General features: G+C 38.8%; 1 protein-coding gene across 2 annotated transcripts in view; it reads left to right on the top strand.

The window, feature by feature from the left end:
- MAN1A2 (mannosidase alpha class 1A member 2) overlaps window positions 1–12,872 on the top strand; it is a 159,195-nt gene that overhangs the window by 83,913 nt on the left and 62,410 nt on the right. For both annotated transcript variants that reach the window (XM_062594492.1, XM_062594501.1), the window contains 2 exons: window positions 9,099–9,193; window positions 12,362–12,485. In XM_062594492.1, the coding sequence (XP_062450476.1) occupies window positions 9,099–9,193; window positions 12,362–12,485 (219 nt within the window). The remainder of the gene's footprint in view (window positions 1–9,098; window positions 9,194–12,361; window positions 12,486–12,872) is intronic.

The raw sequence follows: 12,872 nt of genomic DNA on the forward strand, positions 1-12,872 counted from the left end.
GTTTCTGGTTTGCTCTCCATATCATTAGCACCCACATGAAAGAGCAACAGAGGGTAGGGTAGTAGTCTGATGAGCGGATAAGCCTTGGCAGCCTTTCAGTGACACCTCATAACCATGTCCCCGACTGGCAGCAGACCTCTCTAGAGGAGGGGTCAGGTTGGCAGATAGGCGCCTCTGTGTTCCGCGGCATGGAATCACCCACTACAACCACTTGTCGCCTCTTCCAAGTGGTCACGCAAGGCACAGGGTCTGACAGCCCAGATGCTTCCCTTGAGGTCAGGTCTGGGTCCTCCTCATCCTGGGGTATACTAAACCTGTTCTTCAACTGTAACTCCCAAGTCTACAGAAGGATTAGAGACTCTTCTTCTTCTTCTTCTATGAGAAGCAACTAGTTTCCAGCCTTCTTCTACAGTGCTGTGCTGTACTATTTCACTCTGCACAGAGCCTTCCAGCAACTCCCCTGCTGCAGGGAATTGGGACTCCTGGAGCAGTACAGTGTCCAAGAATACCCTGTCTATCTCCTGCTCACTTTCTTGGATTCTTCTTAGTCTGTTGACTTCATCCCACAACTCCTTGACTTGATGACACAATCGTCAACAGGAGAATACTTCTTGCAGGAGGGCTGACTATCAGTCCAGGCCTTCTGGAGAGGCTCCAAGCACTCCCTGCAGCCTGAGACCTGTAGGGCTGCATCTGCTGTAAGAGGGTCTGTCTGGGCTGAAGCTTCTGACACAGCTGATGCAGTAATTCCAACAGCTACAGGCAAATGTGCTTTATGGCGAGTTATAACCACGTTTGTGAAAGTGGGCACTACTAAGACTGGAAAAAAAAAGATGTCCTCTTGCACCTTACTGCTCTTCTCCTGTGTGAACTGCTGCTCAAACTGCTGCATCTGTTTGCTGCCTCTGTTAGCTGCACTGTCTTCTTCAACTTACTCATCAATGGCCAGGATGAAGGGACAGAGTGCCTCCTCACCAAATTTGCTAATGACACCAAGCTGGGAGCAGTGGCTGATACACCAGAGTGCTGTGCTGCCATTCAGAGAGAACTGGGCGCAGAGGAGCCTCATGAAGTTCAACAAGGGCAAGTGCAGGGTCCTGCACCTAGGGAGACAGGTCCCCAGCTAGATTTGTTAACATGGGGAGACATGCACCCCATGCACCAGGACACACTGGGGGCTGACCTGCTGCAAAGCATCTCTGCAGAGAAGGATCTGGGAGTGCTGGTGGACAGCAAGTTGACCATGAGCCAGTAATGTGCTCTCATGGCCAAGAAGGCTAATGATATCCTGAAGTGCATTAAGAAGAGTGTTGCCTGCAGGTGATCTTGCCCCTCTACTCAGCCTTGGTGAGGCCTCATCTCAAGCACTGTGTCCAGTTCTGGGCTCCCCAGTACAAGAGAGACATGGAGGTACTGGAGAGAGTCCAGCGTAGGGCTACAAAGATGATTAAGGGACTGGAGCATCTGCCTTATGAGGAAAGGCTGTGAGAGCTGGACCTGTTTAGCCTGGAGAAAACTGAGAGGGCATCTTATCAATGTCTATAAATACCTTAAGCGAGGGTGTCAAGAGGATGGGGACGGACTGTTTTCATTAGTGCTATGTGACACGACAAGAGGCAAGGGGCACAAACTGAACCACAGGAAGTTCCACCTGAATATAAGGAAGAACTTCTTTACTGTGAGAGTGGTGGAGCACTGGAACAGGTTGCCCAGAGAGGTTGTGGAGTCTCCTTCTCTGGAGATATTCAAAACCTGCCTGGATACAACCCTGTCGAACGTGCTCTAGGTGACCCTGCTTGAGCAAGAGAGGTTGGACTAAATGGTCTGCAGAGGTCCCTTCCAACCTCAACCACTCTGTGATTCTGTGACTAATTCTGTGATCTATTAAGGTACTTCTCTACCTTATTGCTATCTCAGAGTTGTGCAAATTGTTCTGGATAACAAAATAGCCTTGATACCATGTTTTTCTGTGCAGACTTTGGTGAGAACAGAGACAGCTGCATAGGTTTTTGTTAGATCACAGTGACTAGAAGGGTGTATTTAGAGAGAGAGGCAAAACCTAAAATCCAAATCAGACAAATGGATCACTCATTAAGATGAAAATGTGAATCAAGATCTGCAAACTAGCATGTACGGTAACCAGCTGGAAGAGCATGAATCTTCTTCAGCCATTAAACTGATGCTTTATATACTGAAGCTGTCACCTTAAAATATGAAGGGCATGTTTCTGAGACTATTAATCCAACTAAGGCCAAAATATTCAGCAGAAAGTCTTAAAGATAAAAGCCATATCAATATATCCAGTGGCTGAAGCAAAATGGAAGACAAACTTTTTAGAAAATTATATTTTGCTAATATAGTTGTTAGGTGTTTCATTCCATTGCTATGGATGGGAAATAGCACAGAATCGCCTCAATTCCTGCTTACGAGAGACACAAGGGTTTTTTTATACAAATTAAAAAACCTCTTTCATTTAGATGCATAGATCAGACTTCGAGTCATTTTGTTAGGAAGTAATATATTCTAGACCTCTGCTTCATTTGATAATTACTACCTAGTGAGCATTAAGGTCATGGTGCAATGCGGCTGGTTCTGTAGGTAAGATGACTTTTGATCCTGGAAACCGCATCAGGCAAAATAGATGCATTGCACAAATTCATGAAAGTCGAGCGCTCTCACTGTCAGTGATACCATTACTACCAAATTGTATACATGTTTCCTTTGAACACTAAGCATGACGTAAGACAACGAGGCAGGTCTATCTAACTACTGAATAAAAGTAAAGAATAGAGCATTTGATGACACTGCTAGATTCAGGTCCTTCTTTGTCTCATGTGACAGGACAAGAGGCAATGGGCAGAAATTGAAGCACAGGAAGTTCCGCCTGAACGTGAGGGGGAATTTCTTCACTGTGAGAGTGACGGAGCACTGGACCAGGTTGCCCAGAGAGGTTGTGGAGTCTCCTTCTCTGGAGATCTTCAAGGCCTGCCTGGATGCAACCCTGTCTAACATACTCTAGGTGACCCTGCTGAGCAGGGAGGTTGGACTAGATGATCTCCAGAGGTCCCTTCCAACCTTACTGATTCTGTGATTCTTGAGGAAAACGTTTGGTATTCTTGGCTCAATTTAGAATAGGTATGGCTTCCTGCAGAGTAGGAACTGCAGTACTAAAGTCTTTGCAGGCCTTTTATGGCTAACGAACCATTCAGTATTCAATTTGCTAGGCAAGATTTTCTGCATAGATAGAGACAGAGGCTAGTGATGTGACTTACTGCTGAAAATCAAGATAAGTAGTTTGGTAACAAAAAAAAAGATGATTATCTTGATGAGAATTGTTTTATTACTATTTTTATAAGCCACTATTCCATGTTGCTTAGGAAGAAAATGCGTGCATGCCAGGTGAACAGGCTTAAGTTCCAAAGAGATGCAACTTTCTTCAATATTTCAGATTCTTCAATCTTACAGTATTCCTAAGGAAGTTCCTCTGCAAGTACAGACATCCTTACACGCATCTGTCTAGCAAACAATGAAGAAATAGCTCCCTTTTTACACATTCAGTTCTAATAAATTCCACAGGTTTAACTAAAAAGCCTTTTGTGAGAAGAGAGAGATACAATGAGATTCAAGTAATCTTTTAGCCATCTCAGTCATCTTTGCATGAAGTGAAAGCAGGAAATCACTTAAACTATATTTACAGATGTTTGTCAGTAACAATTGAAGAGGTTTGTCACATCTAGAATTCGTCCTGCAGATGGAAAACTTGTGCTCATGCACAACTTAGCATGGCAACTACTAGCTCCATTACTTACAGTCATGAAAAGATGCACAATTATGTAAATACAATTACAGCTTTTCAGCACTGCAGGTATCTGAATCATAGTAAATGTTCAAGGAAGGAGTACTTGCAGACACAGTTAGGATATTACTGTAGTTAAGAGCCTTTTGCTGTCTTGATGAACTTGGAACAAGGACTTGATGAGCAACACTTTTAGCATTTCTAAAAGATTAAAAATCTTTAGACAAGACTTGCAATAGGATGCTTTTAGAATCTATGTTACTTTCTGTATGATAGAAAAATTAATATGCAAAAAAAATCTCAGCAGTGTAAGACCGAGGGGGGAGAATCAGCTTAAACTTGGACAAGGGGATGAACTAAAAATACCTCAAGTCTAAAATTCAATCACAGTTCCTCCTCCTTCAGGGACCAGGAAGTAATGGCAGGAAAGTCTCTTTTCTTTGAATTCTCTTGTTTCATTTCTTTGGTATAACCATTGCACAGAGTCCCCTCAGAAAATCTGTTTCTATGGCATATTACCATCACTTACCACTGAGCTTTATCAATGAGGCCACGGTTTTTGGAAGAAATCAGCTTCCACCAATCTAAGTGGAGTATCTGGACCAGATTTCAAACTAGGTCACATACAAGTAACTAGGACTATGCTGGGAGGGTTCAATTTTATTTTCCTCTCTTAGTTTTGAGTTCTTAAGACATTAGGAACAGTTTTACGATATGCAAATATTCTTTGACTCTGAGCAGTGAAATGAAGATCTAAGGGTGATGTCTTCTTTTCTTTTGTTTTTAAGCTTTGGTGGCCCACACTACTAATTTAAGCCTTGTCACAGAGTCACAGAATTGGTAAGGTTGAAAGGGACCTCTGGAGATCATCTAGTCCAACCCCCCCTGCTCAAGCAGGGTCACCTAGAGCATGTTGGACCGGATTGCATCCAGGCAGCACAGCCCTCAGGTGTATCAGTGACTCCTCCCAGCTTGGTATCACCAGCAAACTTGTTGAAGAGATGCTCTGTCCTTTTGGACCCCTGGGGGACACCACTAGCTACAGGCCTCAACTACACTCTGTGCCACTGATGACAACCCTCTGACTGCTACCTTTCAGCCAGTTCTCAATTCTCCTCACTGTCCACTCATCTAGCTGGCACTTCCTGAGCTTACCTAGGAGGATGCTGTGGGAGATAGTGTTGAAAGCTTTGCTGAAGTCAAGGTAGACAGCGTCCACTGCTTTCCTCTCGTCTACCCAGACAGTCGTGCCGTCATAGAAGGCTATCAGATTGTTGAAGCAGGATTTCCCCTTGGTGAATTCCTGCTGGCTACTCCTGATCACCTTCCTTTTCTCCACATGCTTGGAGATGACATCCAGGAGGAGCTGTTCCATCACCTTTCCAGGGATGGAGGTGAGGCTGACCAGCCTATAGTTGCCTGGGTCCTCCTTCTTGCCCTTTTTGAAGGCTGGGGTGACACTAGCTTTCTTCCAGCTCTCGGGCACCTCTCCAGTTCTCTGTGACCTTTCAAAGATATGTATCTTCAGCTATTTGAAGTATTTCCTGGGATTCTGTCTTTAGGGGGATATAGAGGGGTATAATTTTACTTTTATATGCTAAATCAGGAATACATACAGTCCTCAGCCTAACAGAGGTGACCGGAAGTCTTCTGATTGTGATGTGTTCTTGCAAGTACTGTTAACAGTGCTGCCTGAACTTGTAGTTATTGCTATTTCGCTGACTTCCTTGCTGGCCTTCTGGCTTGCTCATATTCTGAAATTACTGGCACAGTGATTGCATAGCTTTAACTGTCTTGCTTTAGATTCATACGTATTTAAATCAGCTCAAACTTTATACATAATTGTATCATTGAAAACCGCTTTCAATACTATAGTTTGTTCTACAAATCACTGTTGCATGTTCGAGTTGCTTAAAGGCTGGAGAGCAGTATATAAAGAATTAGCCATTAGGAATATTCTTCTAGTGAGGATGTTTTGGGGGCATTCTCCAATTGAGTATTTCTTACTTTTATATCTTACTTTTAATATCTTTTATTAATAGGAATAATGCAAACAAATAATCGTAAGTGTAGAGTTTTCAGATGCTGCAGGATCCAAAAGCTGAAGTTAACAAATTCAGGCTAGAAATTTCTTTCTGAACTATGCACAATTTAACCAGAAATCATAATTTCATTGTAGATTACATGATGAAGTTTTATCTCTGCACTACAGTGTGATTCATCTTAGATGACCATGATCGTTCTATCTGATGTCAAAGCTTATAAATCTGTTCCCTAATCTTGATCCATCTACTATTTCCCAATCTAAAATTTCAGCAGGAAGTTTTAAAATGTATTTATGTATGTGAAACAAGTAATTTTCATGCAAATGGGCCAAAATAGAGTTTTTAGTTCTTTTCAGGGTTTCCTCCCTGCCCTTCCCAATTAGCAAAGACTCCACCTGTATTATTGCTTTTATTTATACTCTACCTTGCATATTTTGTCTTGATTGATTATTCAAGGTCAGGGTGTTGTATGAATTTTACTAATAATTTTCTGTCTTTTTTCTTGTCAGTATCATTACTAAAAAATCATCTAAGGCATAAGGCTACTGTTACTTCACAACTTCATCAAATCATATTCTGATTACTCCAGTATCCTTTTTTTCAGTTTGAGCATATCCAATCTTAAAATTCATTTAGAGAGCTCTATAAAAGTCCTTTTGCTGACTTATTGCTTTCAGATCCGCCTCTTTACATTCTTTTTTGCATCTCTTCCTTCTCCAGTGCATCAAATACAGTTAGATGTCATGCTTGATTGCTCATTTTTTTCAGGTTCTCCAACAAGCATCTTTTTTCTTTTCCTGCTCTAGACTTTACAAAACAGAAATCTTTTTTTTTTTTTTTTTTTTTTTTACATGTGAGCATAGCATGTCCATGTTGCATCACTTTGTGTTTAGATCGTATGATATTTGAGGGGGCATGGTAGTTTTTTTAGTTATATGTCTGTGCAGTCCCTCAACCTGAGAAATGATGTTATCTCCAAATAAGAAGAGACTTTGCAGAAATTTAGTGAGTAATTTCAATGGCTTAGTTAAAATGTGTGCTAACAACTAGTTAGTAAAAACAGTTTTATGTTGTGGAGATCTACTAAATATGCGCTTTTGGAAAAGATGTTTCCCATAGGTTTAGAAGGAACTGTTTCCCAGTTGCTCATTTAACTAATAAATAATAGGCTCTGAATAAGAATATTACAGATTTATGTTCCAAAATTACACTACTAGTTTTGTTTGGAATAGAGGAGAAAGGTTATGGTGTTTCAGCTTGAACGTTTGTAGTTTTAAGCTAAAAGTGACCTCTTACTTCAGCATTTAAGTTGCGTAGTTACTGTTAGTGCCAGCACTACATACTTTTTAGTGATCTTCTGGATAATCTCTCAGATTGAAAACTCTTTGCAGCTGGGTTCAAATGTGTTGTTTTGACCTATTTCTGTGGTAGGAAGTTTCCAGGAAAGAAGTGTATCCTATATTTTTCTGTGTTGGAAGAAGAAGTCTTTAGTTTTCTGCTGGAATTAGTGTAACTGTGTCTGAATTGAAGACTGTGAAATTAAGAAATCAGCAACTTTGTCTACTAAAATTAGGAATCTGAAAACACTAGAGATCACTGATTTATACGCTATATGCCTTTATTCTCTATTTTCCAAAGCATGGGCTTCATCTGGAAGAGAAAAAGAACACAGAAGGAAGAGTCTGTCCTGTTATTTGCTTGTTTCCTGGAGCTGTAGATGAAATAATTAGTTTGGTAACATAGTGATTACTTTCTTTTATGTAATGTGGAATTTAATGCTTATCCTAGGAAAGGAAAATTTCTATCATACTACTTTATTCTTCTTTAGAACTTTCATTAAATTGAACATATTGTATTTAATGATTCTCATAAGCCTCAATAAATTGCATCTGTTTCTTTTGCTTTTCGGGATTTGCCTTTTTATGCTTGTTTAATTCTGAGGAGTGCTGGGAGGGCCTAGCATAGTAATAGCTTAGGAGAAAAGGAACTCTTACTGTGATTTGAGTCTCCTTCATGCTTTCTAGGTTGCAGTACAAATTTAGCAAAGGGCTTTGTCAGTCTAGAATATTTTGGGAATGATAATTTTTCCTTGAAAATCAGCAAAAGTCTTTTTTGATAAGTCTCAGTTGTTTGATTCCTGCTTTATCTGAGTATAGAATATTTTACAATCATCTTCCACTTTTAAGTATTTGTATGTGTTTAAGCCTGCTGACATTGCTATCAAGAAATACTTGCGGTTCTTACAGTTGACCCATCTTTACCAGAAGTGGTCTTGATTCCAGCTGGAGCGTTTGGGCTCTGGAGAGTCAGTATATCATAGAGAATAATGAATTTGTAGACCTGTTCTGATCTGGCCTTGTGGTGGCTAGAGCACTCTCAACCAGTAGAAGCAAAAGTGGTAGGGAAGGAAAGTTTGTACTATAAAGTAAATACAAAGTCCAACAGCAGAGTCTACTGCGATGTCTGCAGATGATATTCTAGTATGACAAGTTCCAGGACCCAGCATAAATGAATTCAGATAGCCTAAGCACTATATGAAGGTGTAGATTAATTTCTTACTGGCAGGTAGGTCTTAATAGCTCCACTCATAAGAAAGAAGTATTAGTTGTCTTTTTTTTTTCCTAAGACATGAAAAACAACATTAGAAATGAAACAGAACTGGTCCTGTCAAGAAATTGTTAAGAGTAATCAGACTTAAGAGGAGAGATTAAGCACCCATTATTTTTTCATTCATTATTATGAGTGACAGAAAAGCTACAGAAAACTTGTCGTACATATGTGTTTGCATAGACAATATTCATGAAGAGAGAGAACCTCTGTTTGTGTTGTATTTATGTATGTGTTTATATATAAATATACATATGTATATATATATAAAATGCAAGAGATTTTTGTAAAAGTTAAAGTACTTACGTATGTGTGTGTTGGGAAGTTTTGTGTTAGCTCCAAAATGTAAGGTATAGTTTAAAGATTACTTTAGAAAGCACTGGTAATTCCTAGTATTGATGGAGGGAGCTGGTGGGAAGATTGATATTCTTCTTTAATATCTTCTTTAAGTTTTCTCTTCATGTTCAAATCTCAGTGAAATTTATAAAGTGAACAAATAAAAAATAAATGAGAACTTAATATATATTTTACAATGTAAAAGTCTTTCTAATATAATTGGCTGGGCAGGAGAAAGGAGATTGCACAGTCTTTATAGTTCTTGGAGATAAATCAGAATTTAAAACTATCTGCAATTGATCCTACTGTCTTAGGTTTTCAAGATCAAAGCAGTGCAGCTGGCAGGAAAACTTCTTCCAGCTTTCAACACACCTACAGGTATACCATGGGCAATGGTGAATCTGAAAAGGTAATGGATTTTCTTCTGGTGAGCGGACGTGGGAGGAATGTGTGTATGTGTGTGTGTTTCTTTTTTCATTCCCCCCTCCCCAAACTTACAACTGGTATTGGCACATGACAATTTTTTGAAGTAGTGGAAGTGTAGAATTTGCAGATCAATTGATATTCCTAGCTCTTCAGAGTAATTTTAATAGAGTTCAGAGCCTTCTAGATCATTAACTGTAATAAGTTATGACCAGTTTTTTTCCTCATTCTGCAATAAGAATTCAGTGCATCAGGAGAATATATCCAGTGTATTATGCCATCTGTTGCCCTAGGATTAATCTCTGGTCCTTTAGTGGTTCTAAATCACACATTCATATTAAAACTGAAAATGCTTTCAGGCAGTGGTTAAACTTTCTGGGGTCATGCATTGTATGAGCTTTGTTACCTTCATGAGATTCATAATGTTTGAAAAGATGATGGGACTTGTAGGATATTGCTCCATTTTACTGTTCAGACTAGATAAAATTGCCTAGCGTGTTTACGTTTTCTTTGGTCAGTGCGAGATGGAGGGGCTCCTCCAGATAGCTGCTCAGATCACAAGGCCTGACCTGATGGTCTGAATTACCTTGTGGAAAAATCTACCTCTTCGTTGATAATGCCAGCAACTGGGTATGGCGAATACCTCCTTGATGTTGTTTTTTGATTGTAGCTTTTAGTCAAGTAATTCCTTAACTTTCTAAGAGATGCTTGTTATTTCTGCCAAGTGAAAGTGATGTGGTCATAGTGTTCTTTGGGCAGTTATCTAGCAAATTTTAAATTTTACATTTTTTAGTTAATTTATCTTGTATTGCTTGTGCAGCCCTGGGGTTTTGATCAAACTTTTGAGAGCATTTTTATTTTTTATTATGTTCTCAATAGCTGAGTTATGATGCAGCTTAGATTGAGAGTGCACTTAAGCAATTCGGAGTAATAGTGGAGTTTTGAGTATTCAGAAATCAAATTATAAATACAGGAAGTTCGGAGTTGAGATGAAATTTATAAAAGATATCACTAAAATAATGATTCTTCACCAACTTTGACACTGTTCAAAAATTACCGTTAAATATGTTAGTTAATATTATTGCATATTGTGGTGGTGTTCCTTTAGGTGTCATTAGCAACACGGTTAAGCACTTCAGTTTTCCTGACTGTTTTTCTAGCTTTTAATATTTTGAGTTTGTAATCTTTAATTTGGCTTTCCTAGATTACAGATGTACTTGCTTCAGAAAATGAGAGGAACATGCATTTTTTAATTTATCTAAAATGTTACTTAAATAATCAAAAATAGGAATGTTAAAAGTTGTTTTCTTTTTAGGAAAAAAGTTTGTTTTGCTTTGCTAGAATATGAAGAGGTTTAGAACTACTTTAAGAGCATTATTCCCATATGCCTTTTTGTGGCCAGGGAACACTTCACATTTTGCTTTCAGTTCTCAGATGGAGACCATGGACCTCTCATTTGCCATTCTCCTGACACAGGGCCTCGCTGTCCTTGCCCACATTCTTTCTGCTTGGTGTGTTGCAGTTTTACCTCTGAGGCCATTTATTGGACTTCTGTAAAATTAATATCAGGTTAATTTTTGTGCACACTTCCTGCACTGCACTCTAGTTTACTCAATCTGGTGTTCTTCCTGCAGTTTTATACAATTTGAAATTCTATGCACAAATGAGTTGTTGGTTTTGCTGTGTTTGAGCTGAGACTGCACTGTGATGCCAGTATGCTTGAATGGGCAGCTGCATCCACAGCAGGTGCATTTGATTCCCTGTTTCAAATACCATAGATTACAAGGCTTAAGAAGCTGCAAGCCAGACTGGAATGGATACTGTGCAGGACGTATGGATGTAGATCTCTTAGATCAGTGCAGTGCAGTGCCAAGAAGGCAGTAGCAAGGATGGGTTCCCAGTAGGCTAATGGACAAGGACTGGAATGCCAGAATTTCCTTATGTGCCTCTAATTGTCTATATTTACTGTGGTAATCTCTTGGTAATTTACAGAACCAGTTGACATCATGGGAGAAAATACAGTGGTTGGTGTGCAGGGAGGCAGTGACAGCAGCATGTGTATATTTGAACATATATTGTGAGGCTGACATGCAGGAAAGGCGAGACTTGAAAGAGAGGTGGAAAATGACAACTTTTGTTTTAGTAGCTTTTGTATTCATTATGAAATGCTTCATTTTCCCTTTTTATGATAGCTGTACTAAAAAAATACTGAGACAGGCTATGATTTTCTCTGTATTCTCTGTAAACAGTGGTTGTTGTGTTTTATAAAGGAGTTCTTTGTCTCAAAATACTGATCCATTACCACCATTTTTTCTCTTACATTTTTTTCGTTTTTCTAATATACAATTTAAGAAATGAATAAGGCATTCCTCATTGGATCTAGTCTTATTCATAACCTCCAACTGAAATCGGGTATGAGAACAAGCAGAAGTCGTCTCCAGGAAAATGTAGTTTAACATCATAAATTCAAAGACCTTATCCTTAAAGGTGATGAATACTGCCAAATTAGATTAAACTAGAGGTAATTTAGGAGTTGTATCATTTTGCAAGATGATATGTCTTAGAATGTGAATCATTTATAATACTTTCTGTTGATTCTTTATCATGAGCCTGAAGAACTCACAATATTATGCCTACAATAAAAAATCAGTTTTTCTATGTAGATGCAGATAAGGCCAACTCCCATTTTGCTTGAGCATCTAATGCTGCCTTTAGCATGTCCCACATGAATAAAGGGAACACAGCAGATGTCTGACAGAATGAAGAAGCTAATGCTACTACATGTGGAAGTGTAGCTATCTCATCTGATACTGCTTTTGATGCTTAATCTTAGGAATGTACTATCAATAAACAACAATTGAGACTGGACCCAGTGTTAAAAATACACTTCTATGATACCAAGATGTTATATCCTTTAATCATAGGACTTTCTGTTTATGAGGTTGTTTATCTTCCTCCCTCACCCTCCCCCACAAAAAACCCCAACCAATCAACCAACCAATCAAACCACAACTCTTGTAATTGTAGATGTGAATTAGTATCTTGCTATGTATTACCTCTTTAATTAGACTTGTGACTGTTTACTAGAGCTATACACAGTAAATTTGTTTTTTCTGTTCTTTCTTGCCGTTTTTATACGTTTGTTGAAATTCAGTGGTGTGGGTCGAAACTGGGGCTGGGCTTCTGCAGGCAGCAGCATCCTGGCGGAGTTTGGTACTCTGCATATGGAATTTGTCCACCTCAGCTACTTGACTGGGGACCCTGTATACTACAACAAGGTAGGTGTCTCAAATTCAATTTTTCTGTCATACAAAATTCTTTTATGTTGTTTTATCTTAAATTTCATTACATGAAAGTACTTTCTTTAGTGCATTTTCTAATGTATTAGATTCTGTTTACGTTTTGGAATCAGATAAATTATCTCCTATTTTCTATTTCTATTACCAGAATAGATGAATTTTTCAAATAGAAATTCATGACAACAAAACTTTATTTGTTCAATATATATTTAAAAATCAGAATTTGAAGACACATTTTTGTAAGCAGGCTTTGAAAAACAAAAAAGTACTAATCTACAGGAAGCCCTCAAAAAATCTTCTATGGTCAGATTAAGAAAATTTGCTATTAAATAAAATGACTAGATTTAATTATGGACAGAGATCAGA

This window comes from Rhea pennata, chromosome 1 (assembly GCF_028389875.1).
Source record: "Rhea pennata isolate bPtePen1 chromosome 1, bPtePen1.pri, whole genome shotgun sequence".
Lineage (NCBI taxonomy): Eukaryota > Metazoa > Chordata > Aves > Rheiformes > Rheidae > Rhea > Rhea pennata.